This window comes from Sorex fumeus, unplaced genomic scaffold (assembly GCF_029834395.1).
Source record: "Sorex fumeus unplaced genomic scaffold, SorFum_2.1 ptg000043l, whole genome shotgun sequence".
Taxonomy (NCBI): Eukaryota; Metazoa; Chordata; class Mammalia; order Eulipotyphla; family Soricidae; genus Sorex; species Sorex fumeus.
Window position 1 is genome coordinate 14,114,019 of NW_026606100.1, and position 19,419 is coordinate 14,133,437.

A 19,419-nucleotide genomic window follows, 5' to 3' on the forward strand; every position below is an offset into this window, starting at 1 on the left:
ATAATGAATTGGGCAATAGAAATTACTTTTTTGTTTAGGATAAAAGTGAAAAAGACGCAAACAAAATCTTTTCTCAGTCTATATGACTTTACTGTTCTTAATTTAATATTAAAATTTGCTTTTATGTTTCTTTTTAGACCCTCGGGGGCTCCATGGACTCTTAGTTTCCCATACCAATGTCATACTTGAGGGTAACACTAGAGTAGGCTTAATTAAACACCAAGATGATAAGTGAAGTTCCAGTTTGGGTGCCTCTATCTCCCAGCCCTGAATCCTGATCCAGTAGCTGCCAATACAAGAAGGGACTTGGAACAGGGTGCTTGGTCAAAGGGATAGTTGCTGTGGTTGGCCTCGGAGAAAGGGAAAGGTTTCACTTCTTCACAATCTGAATGACATCCTCATCCTCCAGTGTATGATCTTTATCCACTTTTTGAGGATTGTGTTTCACAAACAGACCCCCGACCAGAGCATATTTGAATTCTTTAATAAAATTTTTATGAATCTTCATGCAGAAAACCTCCACTGTGGTCCTGGAATAAGGCAGCACCACTGGAGATGTGTAATCTGGCAACTGACCTTTGGGTTTGGTATAAACTCTCACTAGTTTCAGATAGTCCCATATCTTTTCCAACAGATCATCAGAATTCCAGCGGTGATAAGCTGAGATGGGTACACAGCGAGGCACCTTATAGATGATATCTAGTTCCTCAATGGAGATCTGATCAATCTTATTCAACACATAGATGCAAGGAATATAAACTCTGTTTCCTTCCACTACATCAATGAGGTCATCTGCTGTGGCATGGCTACACAGAGTCACACCAGCATTATGAATTTTGTATTCAACCAGAATGCTCTTCACAGTTTCAGCATCCAGCTCACTCTGTAGGCAAGTGGCTGTGAGATTAATGCCTCCTTTATCCTTTTTCTTAAAGCCAATGTTAGGGGGTTTGCTGTTTAATCGAATACCAAAGCCTTCCAGCTCATTTTCAATTATCTTCTTATGTCCCAGGGGTTTCGGAACATCCAGAACAATCAGGATCAAGTTACAGGTTCGAGCCACTGCAATGACCTGACGGCCTCTACCTTTCCTATCCTTGGCACCCTGAATAATACCAGGGAGATCTAGGAGCTGGATCTTGGCACCTTTGTATCTGATGACACCAGGCACCCTGGTCAGAGTAGTGAACTCATAGACTGCCACCTCAGAATACACACCTGCCAAGCTACTGAGCAGTGTGGACTTCCTGACAGATGGAAACCCCACAAACCCAATGCGAGCGTCACCCGTCTTGGCCACATCAAAACCTTCTCCTGGTCCTCCTCCACCACCACCTTTTGGAGTAATCAGTTCTCTGAGAAGCTTAGCCAGCCGAGCCTTCAGCAGTCCCAAATGGTGAGCTGTAGCCTTATTCTTTGGGGTACGGCCATTTCGACTTCGATCTCCGTGATCTTGGCTGAGGTGCTGCTCAGGGTGGCGCGGATTCGGGTAGCTCAGAGGCCTCCACATAGCCCATCTTCCCGTCACACACACGCTGACCAACCTGACGTCGCCCTCTGGTGCTCCGGCAGCGCGCAGGCGCCCTGTCTTGAGAATGTTTTGAGGAAACTTATATCACACTTTCAATGATGGTTAAACTCCACAAGAAGAAATCACCCAACCCCATCAAAAAATGGGGTGAGGAAATGAACAGAAACTTTCGCAAAGAAGAAATTCGAATGGCAAAAAGGCACATGAGAAAATGCTCTACATCACTAACCATCAGAGAGATGCAGATCAAAACCACAATGAGATATCATTTCACACCACAGAGACTGGCCCACATCCACAAGAACAAAAGCAACCGGTGCTGGCGCGGATGTGGCGAGAAAGGGACCCTCCTTCACTGCTGGTGGGAATGCCGGCTGGTCCAACCCTTTTGGAAAACAGTATGGACAACTCTCAAAAAATTAGAATTTGATCTGCCATTTGACCCAGCTATAGCACTCCTGGGAATATATCCCAGAGAGGCAAAAAGGTATAGTCAAAGTGACATCTGCAATTGTTTGTTCATTGCAGCACTCTTTACAATAGCCAGAATCTGGAAAAAACCTGAGTGCCCAAGAACAGATGACTGGTTAAAGAAACTTTGGTACATTTACACAATGGAGTACTATGTAGCTGTTAGAAAAGATGAAGTTATGAAATTTACATACAAGTGGTACTACATGGAAAGTATCATGTTAAGCGAAATGAGTCAGAAAGAGCGGGATAGACACAGAAAGATTGCATTCATCTGGGGAACATAAAGCAACAAAAAGTGAGAGTGACACACAGGAATGGCTGAGATTAGTACCAGGAATTTTGCTCCATGAATGGAAGGCCAGCCACAGGCTCTAGGTGAAAAGGAAGCTCAGATAGAGAAGAGATTACCAAATGAAGGGTGTTGTGAGAGCCCTCCCAGGGTGGGAGAAGCATGCTAAAAGTAGTCGATAGACCAAACATGATTGCCACTCAAAGCCTCTCTTGCAAAACACAGTACCCAAAAGAAGAGAGAGAGAACAAGGGGGAATACCCTGCCACAGAGGCAGGATGGGACGGGGGGGGGGATGAGGGGGGGGATGCTGGGACCCATGGGGATGGATGACGGGCACTGGTGGAGGTATGGGGACTTGATCATTGTATAACTGAAACCCAAGCACAAAATTTGTAAGCCTATAACTGTACCTCATGGTTTTTCACTAATAAAAAAAAAAAAATGTTATAAACTTTCCAGGATGCCATTAAAGATAATATTTTTCTTGGCAGCATAAATGAAGCATGTGTTTCTCATTGTTAATCCAATACATTTGCTGAGATAGATAATTATTAACTTATTCTTTAGAAACAACAAAAAGAGGTGCTCTGAAACTAACAGAAATTCCCCTATTATCAGATATACTGAGATAAGGGAAAATACCTTATGTGTACCAGAAAAATAAGATTAGAAATTCATATGGTCTCAGAGCTTTATCTCTGAGCTAGTGGCTGGATGTAAACCCAAAACACAGTTGGTATGACCCAAAAGAGAGAGAGAGAGAGAGAGAGAGAGAGAGAGAGAGAGAGAGAGAGAGGAGGGGGGAGGTGAGAGAGAGACAGAGAGAAGGGAGAAAAGAGAAAGGAAAGGAAAGGAAAGGAAAGGAAAGGAAAGGAAAGGAAAGGAAAGGAAAGGAAAGGAAAGGAGAGGAGAGGAGAGGAGAGGAGAGGAGAGGAGAGGGGAGGGGAGGGGAGGGGAGGGGAGGGGAGGGGAGGGGAGGGGAGGGGAGGGGAGGGGAGAGGGAGGGAGGGTTTTTCCAACTTTGTCTTATGGGCTGGAGCGATAGCACAGTGGGTAAGGCGTTTGCCATGCAAGTGGCCAATATGGCTGACCATAGTTCGATTCCTCCTCCCCTCTCGGAGAGCCCGGAAAGCTACCCACAGTATCTCACCCGCACGGCAAAGCCTGGCAAGCTCCCTGTGACGTATTCAATATGCCAAACACAGTAACAAGTCTCACGATGGAGATGTTACTGGACCCGCTGGAGCAAATTGATGAATAACGGGAGGACTGTGACCATGACCGTGTCTTATGGATTCTGGTCTGTGTTGAGGTTTTTAATCCATTTTGATCTTAATTTTGTACATGGTGTTAGGCAAAGATCTGAGCACATTTTTTTTTGCATGTAGCTGTCCAGTTTTCCCAACACAATTTGTTAAAGAGGCTTTCCTTGCTCCACTTCATATTTCTTGCTCCCTTGTCAAAGATTAGATTATCATATGTTTGGGGGGAGATGTCAGTATATTCAACCCTGTTCCATTGGTCTGCAGCTCTGCCTTTATTACAGTACCATGATGTTTTAATTATTACTGCTTTGTAGTAAAGTTTGAAGTTAGGAAGGTTTATTCCTCCCATTTTCTCTATCCCAAGAATTGCTTTAGCTATTCGTGGGGACTTATTGTTCCATATGAATTTCAGGAGTGTTTGCTCCATTTCTTTGAAGAATGTCATGGGATGGGTATCGTTATAGGGATTTCATTGAATTTGTACAATACTTTGGAAAGAATGGTAAAGGATATTTGCCAATACACATCTGGCAAGGGGTTGATATCAAGGATATACAAAGTACTGGTTGAACTCCACAAGAAGAAAACATCCAACCCCATCAAGAAATGGCTTGGTTGGGGGTATGGTCCTGCCAGCAGGTCAATCTGTACCTGTGAGATGAGTGCATCAGCAGCCTGATGGCAACGTCAGACTTTAAGATACCCCAAAATTGCTGTTGTGCCTTTGGCCAGACCCCAAAATCTTGGGGCAACGTTTACCAAGAAACTAAATGGCCAAAAGTTAGGTATGTGGGAGACACACCCACAAACCACCTCCAGCTCAGCTATATAATTGGAAGCATGCCCTCTCTGGTTCCTGATTGAACTGCTTAATGGCCATGATCCCAGAGTCTCAAAAACGAATCTTGGAACCCAAAGGCTTTTGGCAGAAATACGTCCTGTTCCTGCAGTAGGTTACTGGTGCTGGGCCATCCAGGTTGGAATAGGTTTGGTACCTTGGCCTGTTCCCCCTTGTGGCCTGGTGACCACCGTCCTCCAGAGGGCACTGGACAGTCAGGTTTGGGCCTGCAGTGACAAGACACATGGGGCCTCACCACATGAGGGTGGAGCTGACTCTTTCTCCCCATCCCAACAAGATCCCGAGTCACCACCTACAAATGGCTTCTCTGGCTCCTCATCAAGCTGATTAATAGCCATGGTACCGGAGACTCAGAAACAAATCTTAAAACCCAGCGGCTTTTGGCATAAATGCATCTGGACTGCATACAAGGTAGCCGCCGGCTCAGAGCTTATTGGAAAGCCAGGTATGAGCCGGCAATGACAGGGTAACTGCAGTCTCATGGGAAGGGAGGCGGTACTGGCTCGTCCTTCATGCCCTACCAAGATCACGAGTTGCCCCCCACAAGAGGCTCTCTAGCACGGCCATGGCTCCAGAGGCAAAAGGACTTAATCCAAAACCCGGCAAGCTTGCGGCAGAAAAGTGAATGGACCATGCGTTAAACTAAGGTGCCATGCCTCCCCAGAAGGGAAAGGGTGTTGCTCGTTTCCGCCTTTTCCCCCCTGGCAGCAAGGTGGCCACCACCTCAGAGCTTATTTGAAAGCTAGGTATGAGCCGGCGGTGACGGGGCAACTGCAGTCTCATGGGAAGAGTGACGGTACAGGCTCATCCTTGATGCCCTACCGAGGTCATGAGTTGCCCCCCCAGAAGTGGCTCTCTGGCACAGCCATGGCTCCAGAGGCTAAAGGACTTAGTCCAGAGCCCAGCAGCTTGCAGAAGAAAAGTTAATGGACCATGCGTTAAACTATGGCGCCATGCCTCCCAGGAGGGAAAGGGTGTTACTCCCTTCTGTCTTTTACCCCCCTGGCAGGAAGGTGGCTGCCGCCTCAGAGCTTATAGGAAAGCCAGGTATGAGCCAGCGGTGACGGGGCAACTGCAGTCTCATGAGAAGGGGGGTGGTACCGGCACGTCCTTCACACCCTACTGAGGTCATTAGTTACCCACCACGAGCAGCTCTCCAGCACGGCCATAACACCGGAAACACAGAAACCAATCTCGTAATCATCTGGCTCTCTGCAGAAATCCAAAATCATGGCTGCGTGAAATTATATGATTCTCATAAGCACCTATAGAAAATAAAACATTTCACAATGCCTTTTCAGCAATTCTGATTATTTGGGGGAAAATTCTAAACAATAATGGTGCATCTTTTGTCAAAATAATGAATGTAATCAATCTAGAGAAGAGTTAAGTAGAAATCATCTACGTCACAGGCATCTGGAGGGGCGGGAGGGGGGGTATACTGGGGTTCTTGGTGGTGAAAAATGAGTACTGGTGAAGGTAAAGGTGTTTGATCAACCGAGACTTAAACCTGAAAGCTTAGTAATTTTTCCCACAGTGATTCAATCAATAAATATATAATGGAAAAAAAAGAAAAAAAATTAAGGTGGAGTTCATGCCCAATTCAATCAGCTAATCAGTGGCTGAATAAATAGCAGTACTCCTACAAAAAAATGGCTTGGAGGCCAGCCACACATGCTAGGGGAAAAAGTTGCTCAGAGAGAGAAGGGAGCACCAAATAAAGGGTGTTTGGAGGATCCTCCAAGGATGGGAGAAGCATGCTGAAAGTAGACTATAGACAAACATTATTGCCACTCAATGCTTCTTTTGCAAACCACAACATCCAAAAGGAGAGAGAGAAAAAAAGGGAATGCTCTGCCACAGAGGCAGGGTGGGATGGGGAAAATGGGGGGTGGGAAGGATACTGGGATCCGTGGTGGTGGGAAATGGGCATTGGTGGAGGGATGGGCACTTGATCATTGTACAACTGAAACCCAAGCACAAAAATTTGTAAGTCTACAACTGTACCTCATGGTGTTTCACTAAAAAAAATTAAAAAAAAACGGGGCCATGAAATGAACAGAAATTTTCTCAAAGAAGAAATCCGAATGGCAAAAAGGCACACGAGAAAATGCTCTACATCACTAATCATCAGGGAGATGCTGATCAAAATCACAGTGAGCTATCATCTCACATCACAGAGTTTGGCTCTCATCCAAAAGAACAAAAGCAACGGGTGCTTGTGCAGATGTGGCAAGAAAGGGACACTCCTTCACAGCTGGTGGGAATGCTGACTGGTTCAACCCTTTTGGAAAACAGTATGGATGATTCTCAAAAAATTAGAAATTGAGTTCCCTTTTGACTCAGCAATACCACTCCTGGTAATATATCCCAGAGAGGCAAAAAAAAAGTATAGTTGAAGTGACATCTGCACTTCTATGTTCATTGCTGCACTGTTCACAATAGCCAAAATCTGGAAAAAAACCGAATGCCCAAGAACAGATTAAAGAAACTTTGGTACATCTACACAATGGAGTACTATGCAGCTGTTAGAAAAGATGAAGTCATGAAATTTACATACAAGTGGTACTACATGGAAAGTATCATGGTAAGTGAAATGAGTCTGAAAGAGAGGGACAGACATAGAAAGATTGCATTCATCTTGGGAACATAAAGTAACAAAATAGGAGACTAACACCCAAGCATAGTCGAGATAAGTACCAGGAGGTTCACTCCATGGCTTGGAGGCCAGCTGCACACGCTAGGGGAAAAGGCAGCTCAGATAGAGAAGCGAGCACCAAATAAAGGGTGTTGGGAGGATCCTCCCAGGATGGGAGATGTGTGCTGAGAGTAGACTATAGAACGAACATGACTGCCACTCAATGCCTCTTTTGCAAACATCAGCACCCAAAAGGAGAGAGAGAACAAATGGAATGCCCTGCCACAGAGGCAGGGTAAGGTGGGGGGAATGAGGGTTGGGAGGGCTACTGGGATCATTGGTGATGGAGAAAGGGCACTGGTGGAGGGATGGGTACCCTATCATTGTATAACTGAAACCCAAGCACAAAAATTTGTAAGTCTACAACTGTACCTCATGGTGTTTCACTAATAATTTTTTTTAAAAAATGCCTACACAAATCTTTTACTTTTACCTAGTTTGATACTAAGTTCTTCCCTACCTGGGGTGTTTCCTTTCCTTTCTCTGCTACTTCCCAAGAGACTTTTCTACTTTCCAACTCTGAGTCTGAGTATCTTTATTACTCAAAATTTTCATTCTTGGAAATACTGAAGAATCTGGGAATCTTGAACATAGACTTGCTGCCACCTCTCCTTCATCATCTGCATCAGCTGGTAACTATATAATCTTGCTCTGCCAAGTCAGATCAGGTGATCAGAACTGTGTGTTCTCACTTACTCTGTTGTCAAATCATAGTTTGACTGTGATTTTTTTTATTTCAAAAGAATAAAATGACCCAGACAATATTATTTTCAAGCTTATTTTTGCAGCAAAAAAGTGAATAGTCAATTTCTGAATGATGAACTGAAACATCTGGCGTTGCCTTAAAATCTGCAGAATACAATTTTACTGAAGTCCGAGAAAATATCCCTTTCCCTCTAAAGTGTCCCTTTACATATACAAAGCATAACTTTCACTACCTACAATTGAAGAAATCTGTGATGTAACCTCTGTCTTCCAGTGGGCACTTTGCATAATAATGAAACTGACCTAAAAGAAATATCGAACTTATTCAAAAATAAAAAACACTAGCTCTTCTGGTCAAGGTCAGTTGTCCTTATCTTGTCTTCCCACCAAAAAAACACCCCATAAAATAAGGAAATCTTGAAGCTTTACTCATAAATCTTTGGATTAGCTTTGCAGATAAGTATTGTGAGTCAGGAAACTAGCCCTTGAGAGAATGTTATTTCTGGAGGCAAGTCTACAACACACACTACCACTTTGAGAAATAGTGTGCAGTATAATTTGTCCAGTGGAAAAAGTTCTCAATAAAGCTCTTTCTCTAACCATTATCTTGTCTCTCAATTGATGATCCTTAAGTGACAAGAAAACAAGATTTTCTAGCCTGAATTCCAGAGTATTGGGGTACTTACTGCATACATCTAGCCTGACTGGGTTTGAATTGGGTACTTTTCAAAACTAAACTGCCTTATCTCTGAAACAAGATTAAAATCATATCTATATAACATTTTTGAATACTTTCACCTAGTTAATTATTCAAGTCAGGAAATTGTAATTTGATTTTTTTTTTTTTTTGGCTGAAGCGATAGTACAGCGGTAGGGCATTTGCCTTGCACGCAGCCAGCCTAGCCGAGCTGGATTCGATTCCTCCAACCCCCTCGGAGAGCCTGGCAAGCTACTGAGAGTATCTTGCCTGCATGGCAAAGCCTGGCAAGTCACCCGTGACATATTCAATATGCCAAACATAGTAACAACAAGTCTCAAAATGGAGACGTTACTGGGTCCGCTCGAGCAAATCAATGAACAACGGGAGGACAGTGTCACAAGTGTCAATTTAATAAAATTAACTTGGTTAAAATTTGAATACAAACTGCTGCTAAACATCAATTGTCAAATAATCAAAGAAAAGTTATGATTAAAACTAACACCTTAAAATGAATTTTCCAAGCTGTTATCTTAGGAAACAAGAAACAGTACTAATGAAAAAATAAAGTTGGCCTGGAGTGATAGTACAGCAAGTCAGCTTGCCTTGATGCACCTGAACCAGGTTTGATTCCTGGCACCCAATATGGTATCTTGACCCCACCAAGAATAATCTCTGAGCACAGAGACAGCCCTGAGCACTCCAAGTGTTGCCTTGAAAATCAAAACAAATAAACAAATAAAGCTGTATACCTTTAAAGATGGAAAAGTGGATATAAGATAATCATGACTTGTGAATGTTGCTTTTAGAGGAAAGGAACGAGAAAGACCACAAAAAAATTGGAATATTTTTTAGAATGGTTATTTTACCATTAAACAAAAAAACAAACACTGTCCTCCCGTTGTTCATCGATTTGCTCGAGCGGACCCAGTAACGTCTCCATTTTGAGACTTGTTGTTACTGTGTTTGGCATATTGAATACATCATGGGTAGCTTGCCAGGCTTTGCCGTGTGGGTGAGATACTCTCAGTAGCTTGCCAGGCTCTCTGAGAGGGGCGGAGGAATCGAACCTGGCTCAGCCAGGCTGGCTGCGTGCAAGGCAAACGCCCTACGGTGTGCTATCACTCCACCCCTTTACCATTAAAATGTGGAAGAATTGCATTTTTCTGATTTTTTTCTTTGCAAGAGAAAAATTTGCAAAACTTTGCTGCATAATTATTTATATAGGAAATACAGTAATCACAATTGTTAATTTCAGGTTTACTCAGATCAAATAGCTGCTGGCTGATGAGATAGCAGCATGTTCCTGGAATCAAAGATCACCCTGTTCCCCACATGGAAAAGAGTACATATAGGCCCTATGGCCCATCAGGTTCCTGGTAGCCAATAGGCTGCCTTCCAAGCTCTCTTACATCTACCCACAGGTAACAGAGTCCCAGACCAAGGGTATTGGTCCCATTGGTTTTTGTTCTCTTCTGCCCAAGACAATAATTTTCCCCTAAGTTAATTTTTAATTGCTGAATTTTTTTACTATTCTTCAGACTATTTGATATGTATCTCATGTCTATAATGTCATACAGTGAAATAAAATATATTCAATATGAGATATAGTGGTAAAGCAATGTTACACATCTTTTCTTCTTGGTTTTATTTTTCCTACTGTTTAAAGGCGTTTCAGTGGTTGAAGTACTAAGAATACATTTTGATTTAAGATATTAGAACAAATTCAATTTAAACCACCCAGTTTATTACATAATTCATCAATCTTTTGATATAAAAGAGTTTCTATACTATTACACTCTACTTACAATTTTATTTTGTTAAAGCAGTTTGTCTTTAAAATATATTAAATATATAATATATAAAATATTATTTAAGACATGTTTCTTTATGATATAGAGTATATCTCTAAGATAAAAATGTCTTTATTACTATATGTTTTGGGTAAATTTTTAGTCATAACGTTCTTTTTTTTCTTTTATTTTCCTTTTAGTTAGGGATAAACCCAGCAGTTCTTATACACTCTATGACCATTATTGATGATAGTCAGGGGTAACCAAAATCTCTTGCCACAACTGAGAGGTTATATGAACCAATGCCACCCTAGCCAATTCAGTGGTTATGGGGGTTACACTGACTAGTGCTTAGAGGGTCATCAGTTGAGATGGATCTTCCGGTTGAGGATGTAGCTCAAATGATGTAACTCTTGCCTTGCATGTGCAAACCCTTAGTTTTGATTCCAGATATCACTTGGTCCTCCTGAGAAGAACTGGGTGTGGACTGGTGGTCAATAAGCACCTCCTAGAGTGTCACTGTTACTATTAATAAAACCGAAATTAATAAAACAAACACCAATTATATTTTTTCAGAGGAGAACGCTAACTCAGACCCTCACTACCACAAATTACAGAGTCAAGTTTCCCACACTGGGGAAATCACAGGGGTCAGCACATATGGAGTTACAACACCAAATTTAAAAACAAATTAAAAGAAGGGATCATGTAAAATTTGGTAGAATCATAGAATGAATGGTTGATTTAAAGCATATATCATAGAAGCAGATTAGAAATATATATTATTTGGATGATAGAAACATACCATTGTCTAATTACACAGATATTTCATTTAAGATGGCTCATGTTAAAAATTTTTATAATGTTTATAAAGAATTGTACATTTTAAAGCACATATTCATTTATGTATAAATGATATTGCCTATGAACTTATTAAAATGATTTAAAATATTTTATATATTCATTCATGTTATATTCAAACAAAAATGACATCATTTAAAATTACTTATTCTTTATAAATTGCTATTTTGTTTAATCAGGGGAAATATAAATAAAAGTTGAGATATTTATTTTCCTTTAGTTTTTTGTGTGGATTTTTTTTCTGGGTTATCTGGAGATTAGATACTGACAACTTAGCAAATAGGCATTAATATGCATTTATACACATTCACTTTCCAATCAACTCAGTAAATATTTACTGAGCATCTTCACGTGACATGTCCTATTCTTTTATCTAGAATACATTGCCCTTGTTTATCAGATTATCTAGGTAGCTTGTAACTCTTTTTTCAAATCTCACTGAATTACTTATTGATTGCACACATATTATTGTAATATGGGCTTCTTCCAATAAAATAATATTGATATTATGTGAAATTAGCTTAGTTATAAAATAAAATCTTTACACTCAATATTAGAAATTGGGCTGGAGTGATAGCACAGCGGTAGGGCGTTTGCCTTGCACGCAGCCAACATGGCCGACCCGAGTTCAATTCCTCCGGCCCCTCTCGGAGAGCCCAGCAAGCTACTGAGAGTATCTCGCCTGTATGGCAGAGCCTGGCAAGCTCCCCGTGACGTATTCAATATGCCAAACACAGTAACAAGTCTCACAATGTTACTGGCCCCGCTCGAGCAAATCAATGAACAACGGGAGGATAGTGACAATTTTAAGATCTAAAATATAGATCTTATTTTGAGAAATGTACATTCTCATGTGCACCATTATGAGATTTCTCTTTCAAATATATTTCTGGCTATAATGTAAATAAACATGATGTGATAGTCCAGTGGAAAATCATAATTGAGATGAATGAAACAGAATTAGCCAAACAGCAAATTTTGAAAGCCTTATTTATATGACTATAAAGGAGCCCCATTATATGGGAGCTGTTTTATTTCTTTGAATTCATGTGATGGTAGGCTATTACTTGAGGTCAGTGAAACTGTTTCAATTCATGTTTCCTTACCATGAAAAAGAAGATAATATAATTCTGCCTTATTGCTTATTTTTTTATATTGCTTATTTTTTTTACCTATGCATTGGAAAGAAAAAAATGAAGTGTCAAAAGATAGCAACATATCTTGAGTATACTTCAGAGAATTCTTCCTAAGTCATTTTATCTTGTCTCTTAAAAAAAAAGACCAAAAACCAGTGCAATCTTAGAAATAAGAATCTTACCTCAAATGAAAGGTTGGAATTATGGTATCATATACTACCTTAAAGTACCTAATTAAATCATTGAATACCTCTTGAAACAGATTGAGCTTTACTATTTAAATCTCACAAGAAAGACACATTAAATTAGTATTTATAAAAAGAAGGGTTTGGGTTTATATTTTCAATGAACTAAACTATATCTCCCAAAAAGAACAATTTTTGACAATAGACCTGAAAACTATTTTTCATAACAAATGCCCACTTTTCTGTTTCTTATACAGTCAAGGAGAACAATTTAGGGCATTTAATTTTAAATAAATTTTAAATATGTGTATCAATTAGTTTTTTAAAGTAAAATTAAAATAACTCATGTCTAGGTGTTCAGTGCATTATCAGTTTCTTATTTGTGCATGATCTTATTAGGTTTTGACAATCATATGCTTAAGAAATATGGCAGATTGAGGTTTGGAAAAGTTATTTATAAATGAAATAACTCTAGTGTTCAGTAAGTGCAAAATTAAAATCTGTGTGTTTTAGTCTAGCTGGCATGAAAATCTATACAATTATCACCATATGATATCAACAATGGCTTCATGTAAAACTGAGGATTAAAGTGGTGACTAGTGGAAACATGAAGAAAACTCAAAGTAATTTGTTTGCATGTACACGTATTAGCTATGATATTAGGTAAAACTGGACAATATGAGAAATGTATTGATTCAACACAAGAGGAGTAAATTATGTTGTCTGAGGTCAAATATTTCAATATATGCCAGTCATTTAATGAAAGAGTAACAATGAAAGAGAGAGTATCTCATATTATAATCATAGTAATAATTTCATTAACCCAAATCTATCTTTCCTTGTTAAACCACGGATCAATTCATGCAATGCATGTGCTTTATGGCTGAGCTATATCTCTGACCCTTGATGTCCATACTTATTTTAAACTATAGTTTTGAAATTCGTTTCAGAGGAAAATCTGTTACCTTTCCTTTCTGTAAAACTAAAGTAGCATTTTGAAGTACGTATTTATCAGGTATCTTAAATATTTTGACAGACTTCCTTCAATCAACTAGTATGGGTAGTTAGAAGTAGGATTCTATCTTTATTCCAATTTTGTGGTATAGTATGCTTTAGGTATCAAAAAATTCTGAAAATACTTTATTGCAATCCATTTAAGCTAAATGGCATTACTATATACAACTTTAAGGAATGTGTATATTAAAAAGAATGGGGGTCCAGAGATAGAGTGCAGCTGGTTGAGCACTTGCCTTGTACCTAGCACACAAGTTGCAATTTTCAGCATCCCTTATGACCTCCAACTCCCATCAAGAGCAACCCCTGAGTGCAGAGCCAGGAGTAAGTTTTGAGCACTATGTGTGTGGCACAAAAAACAAAAGCAAAAATAAAGCAAAAAAACAAGCAAGCAAAGAAAGAAAGATGTGAGGGAAGAGAGAGGGAGAGGGAGGGAGGGAGAGAAAGAGAAAAAGAGAGAAAGAGAGGGAATAATAGGCAATTCCTTTTTTCCAAATAGACTGGGAAATACAGTCTGAAGAAAATTTCTTCAGTTTGTAGTTTGATATACGGCACATAGTTTTTCTTCAATATGTAGTTTTTTTATTATGTAGTTTAATCTAGTTTCAGAATGTACTTTAATGTTGGAAATTCTATTATTGACTAAATTAATGGAAGAATAAATATCTTTCCAATAGGTGAAGATTATAGGAAGCATTTTATTTTAAATCCTGGAATTACTTTTATCTATTATTTTGATAATTGACCTCAAGTTCCTTCGGTGAGTCTTTTGGCTCCTACTTGAGTTTGCTTGAATTCTTGAATATTTCTGTTCATACAAAAGTCACTGTTTAAAGAGCTTGTTCTTAGCAAAATTAGTAATTGCCCAACATTACTTTCTAACCTTCTAGATGCTCCTCCATTACAGCAGTCACCTCAACTTCCATAAATTAGTAAAACAATAATCAAAAAATATCAAGATTTCAAAAATATCATTTTCAATGTTGTATATGCTCATTAAAACATGCACTGATATTTAAAAACTAAATAAAACAAAATAACTTTACACTAACCTCAATTCCTATCCATTTTCCATAACTTCAGAATTACAGAACATGAGTTCTCTGATTTTAAAAAAAAATAAATTAATGATAGCAGGCAGACTGAAAATTAAATCTGTTCAATAGATCCAAGTACATCCAAAGTTATCTTTGGTGTGTTTGTTCAGGATTTTATTTAATGGTTTATCTGTGTGTGTTGACCTAAGACCCTACTGTATAGTCCATGTGGATAATTATTTTGCATAGTTCACTGATAGTAGGAACTAAATAAATATATACTGAAACAACTAGTGCATAAATTTAATTTCTATAGCCTATGCTGGGTTGTAATTTATGTTTCTAAGATAACATCAGAGGGATCCATCCTTGATATTTAAAATCTTTTTTAAATATCTCAAATAATTTTGCAGACTTAAGTCAGTGGCTTATTACAAGAATGTAACAGTGGAGTTCACTTTAGTTGTGGACAGAATTTAAAACAGAATCATCTGAAGCATCAGACAACGTAGCAAACAAGCCAGTTCCAGTTATTCAGTCTTTCACTTCATGTGACATAGTTGACTACCAAAACTACTGTGTACTTCAAGATCTTCTAAATATGTGGCGTGTTAGCTGAAAAATAAATGATAACGTCTAGAGAATGTTGCATCTGATTTGAAAAAATTAAAATGAAATAGAAGAATCTTTAAAACTGCCCTCTAGAGTCACGGAGAAAGCAATAAACTGAGTTTCAACTAGTACTCTGAAAATCTTGTTTCTAAAGTGACAATACAGAAATAGACTATTTTGGTCTTATAACCTTCAGAAAAAAAAACCTGTCAACTTAAGTCATACTTTAATACAGTAAAATATGAGGCTGTAACCTTGTGTGAGGTAACTTGTGTGTAGATTCCTTCAGACTAGTCTATTTTAAACTTTCCCAACTGTGGACGCCTCCTGTCTTGATGCATCCCTGTGGCTCCTCCATCTGACCAGTCGGTCCAGCTCTTGTACCAAGGCAGCCATTATGCACCATTGCATTTTCAACCACGACCCTTTGGAATATCTCACAGGCACAAAATGGACATTGGCTGAGAAATGCTACCCTAGGTAATGTTGCAAGCATTTTTTTATTTGCTGATTTTCCTATGTATATTTTTAATATAATGTGTAAAAATCTGCATGACGAGGCAGATAATAGCACAGGTTTTAAGTGCTTGCCTTGTATGTGGCTAACTTTGCTTAGATCCTTGACATGATATACAGTCCCTTGAGCACCATCAGATCACAGTCAGGAGTAAGCCTAGAGAATCACTCAATGTGGTCCACAGAGCAAAATAAAAAAAACAAAATAGAAACAATAAAACAAAACAGAATTATGATTTCTGAAGCTTTTAAGCCATTTTACTGAATCACTAAACTCTGGAATGATCTTAGAGACCAAATCAATGTTTATTTATATAAGAAATATTAAGTAGATTAAAGGATAAAAATAAAGATGGGTGAAGATTCACAATTAATGAAGAGAAAAATAGTGAAACATTAATTTATACAATTTTGCTTAGTGAAAACATTGTACATCATAATAGCAATGCTTTAAAACATTAACATATATTAACAAACAATGTTTTATTTCTCGAAGTGTCTTTCATAAAAATATGTTAGTTTTTTTTTAATTTTTTATTATTATTAGTGAAAAACCATGAGGTACAGTTGTGTTAGTGTTCTTAAGGATAGTATTTACAAAATTAGGGACTGGAGTGATAGCACAGTGAGTAGGGTGCTCATCTTGCACAAAGTTAACCCAAATTTGATCCTAGGCACCTCAAATGGTACCCCAAGCAATGCCAAGATTGATCTCTGGTTAGAGACAGGAGTAAGCCCTGAGCAATCCCGTTATGTGTCTCCCTTCAAACAGCAACAAATTAAAGTTAGTATCTTAAATCGAATCATATTAGCAATAACATATTAGCAATAAACTTAAGGTAAAAAAATGGACCACCCCTACCCACCATCACTAATCCTGGGCAACACTTCATTGCTAGGCTTGAGCACTGACTGGTCTGACTATTACAGTTAGACCCAGTGTCACTGGAAATGGTTTCTATACCACAGAGCATGTCAGTATCCTTGCCGAATAAATATATTCAGAAGTCTTATTTCTCACACATGAAAATTCAAAATTTTTCCTTTGGTATTGAGGATATGCCATGACAAAATTCAGAGTCTTCCATTTGCCTTAACTAATATATTTTTTAATTACAGCATCTAAGATTGTTCTGGGATCCTAGTCTTGAGGTCTATAAAGATCCACAGATGGAGACAGTGACAACTGATTCCTTTCTTTTGATCCCAACATACCATGAGAATGAGACACTCTCGGCTAACATATGTTTGCAATCTCCTTGGATATGACATTTGTATTAATCTTAGCCTCTATTTTGAGGCATCTCTCGACAGTGATTTTCCTTTTGGGCAGTTTTCCTGTGCATCCCAGAACTGATTTTTACTACGCAAAATATTTTTCTCCTGCCTAAAATCTCAAGATTTTCACAAGATACTCATTGACATCAATGAACCGTGATAAATAAAACAAAACTTGATTGTTCAGAGAATAAAAATTCTCCTTGTTGCTTATTTCTAAGATCAAAAATATTTAGACTGCAAGCGTACACAATTTTCTCTATGTGAATTATGGTCATTTATCAATTAATACAACAGTTAAAGTCCTACCTGTATTTATTGTTGCTTGATCAATTATTCTGACATTTATGGGAACACATTATGGTCACAGTGAAATTCTGATGTACTTATCAACATTCAAACAAAGCTTTGAAACTTAGCTCACAGATTTTATCTATATCAACTTTAATATATTTCATCTTCACTCATCTCAGGGACACACTTTCAGAAACACACCTGAGTGTTGTCATCACCAGATGCTTTCTGCCTTATTTGCATTCAGCATTTGTTTCCTTAACATCCCCTTAGATTCTAAAGCTCTCACACACCCATTAATCAAGCACACAACAAAACTGAGATAATCTAGTCATTTAGTTTCTGTGTCAAATCCCTTCCTGCTTTCATTTCCTTCCTCTCTGAGAGCATCTCCCCAAAACACATTTATCTAACCATTCTATCTCAGTACTTACTTTTTTCTGCAACTTATCCATTTGCTCAATGTTCGCTGATAATAAGCTGCTAAATACAGCTCTCATATTAATCAGTTTTGAATGTTGCTATAAAATTTGATGCCATGATATATAAAAACTCATCTCAGGTGTTAACTTATTCTTTAATTTTCAAATATAATATCAACATGCATTAGGACATTAGACACAAATATGTCTGCAGGGTTTATTTCTAGAGCTTAGAGGTTTTTTTCATGTTATTTTGGGGTGCAGGGAATTGAACCAAGTACCACAAACATACTAGGTACATTTTTATTTTTTGTAAGCTGAAACACTAATACAGGAAAGAGTTAAGAAAAATACTAGAATAATACTCAGAAACTACTGTAATAAAACGTGCTGAATACTTTTTAAAAAATATATTCAAATAATTTGAGAATCATAGGAACAATACTGTATGATATTAGCATTAAATAGTATAATCAAATTGGTTCGTTATGCTTAATTATGGAAAACTCAGTAGATTCCATATATTTAATATGTACTTTTATTTTTCAATTTACAGTCTAATTACTTAAGAGTCTAATATATAATTTAAAAATAAAAAAATGAAATCACTAGAAGCATTCAAATCATAACTTTTTACTTTCTTAAAAATAAAAATAGTTATCAGCTGAAATAATTTTATGGATCTAGCCTGGCAAGCTCCCCTTGGCGTATTCAATATGCCAAAAGTAGTAACAATAAGTCTCACAATGGGGACATTACTAGTGCCCGCTTAAGCAAATCAATGAACAAGGGGAGGACAGTGCTACAGTGCCACAGTTATAAAATAAAAAGTTCATACATTACCTACTTTTTACAGTCTCTAAAATTATCATATAAATATTAATTATAGAACTTTATTTTTGTCATGATAAACATGGCATAAATAGGACATGCCTTATACCATCAATTCATTCATCATTCATCATCCTGTTATTCGTCGATTGCCTCGAGCAGGCCCCAGTAACATCTCTTTCATCCTAGCCCTGAGATTATATTCAATTAGAAATTGATTATTATATTGTAAAATTTTATTTAAATTTTATTAAAAAATACTGACAAGGAATATAGAATCATATGTCAAAATTGCATTCACATTTCAGAAAAATATTCACATTAAAATTGCAATTCATATGCTTTATAAATAATAATCTTTCCAATATAAAGATTTATAATTTTTATCATAAATATAAATACTGATATTTATATTCTACTGCATACCGGCCACCCCGAGTTTGATTCCTCCATCCCTCTCAGAGAGCCCGGCAAGCTACGGAGAGTATCTCGCCCTCATTGCAAAGCCTTGCAAGCTCCCTGTGGCATATTCGATATGCCAAACACAGTAACAACAAATCTCACAATGGAGATGTTACTGGGCCCACTTGAGCAAATCAATCGACAACGGAAGGAGAGCGCTACAGTGCTACTTTATTCCATGAATAATTCTGGTATGTGAATTCCTCTCAGTAGATCTCTAACACATCTCAAGAAGCATTTTCATTTGTATCTTTCCAAAGTGAGATGAATAATTAACATCAAATACTCCTTTAAAAATTCATATATCTCATTTTCAAACATAGACTCAGCAAAAATATCATCATTTCTTTTTCTTTCCTGTGTTACCTGCAAAAACTGTTAAAATGCTATGGTGTCTTAGCATTTTATATTTTAATATGTTTGTTCTGATAAATGCTGGCCGACTCTGACCGTGAGT

General features: G+C 38.0%; 1 protein-coding gene across 1 annotated transcript; it reads right to left on the bottom strand.

Moving 5' to 3' along the window:
* Positions 1–245: 245 nt before the first annotated feature.
* LOC130029803 (developmentally-regulated GTP-binding protein 1-like) lies at positions 246–15,555 on the bottom strand. Its single transcript, XM_056120829.1, is given in 4 exon segments — positions 246–1,428; positions 1,431–1,493; positions 1,545–1,584; positions 15,523–15,555. Coding segments are annotated over 4 exon segments (1,194 nt in total). The 3' UTR covers positions 246–370.
* Positions 15,556–19,419: the final 3,864 nt, after the last annotated feature.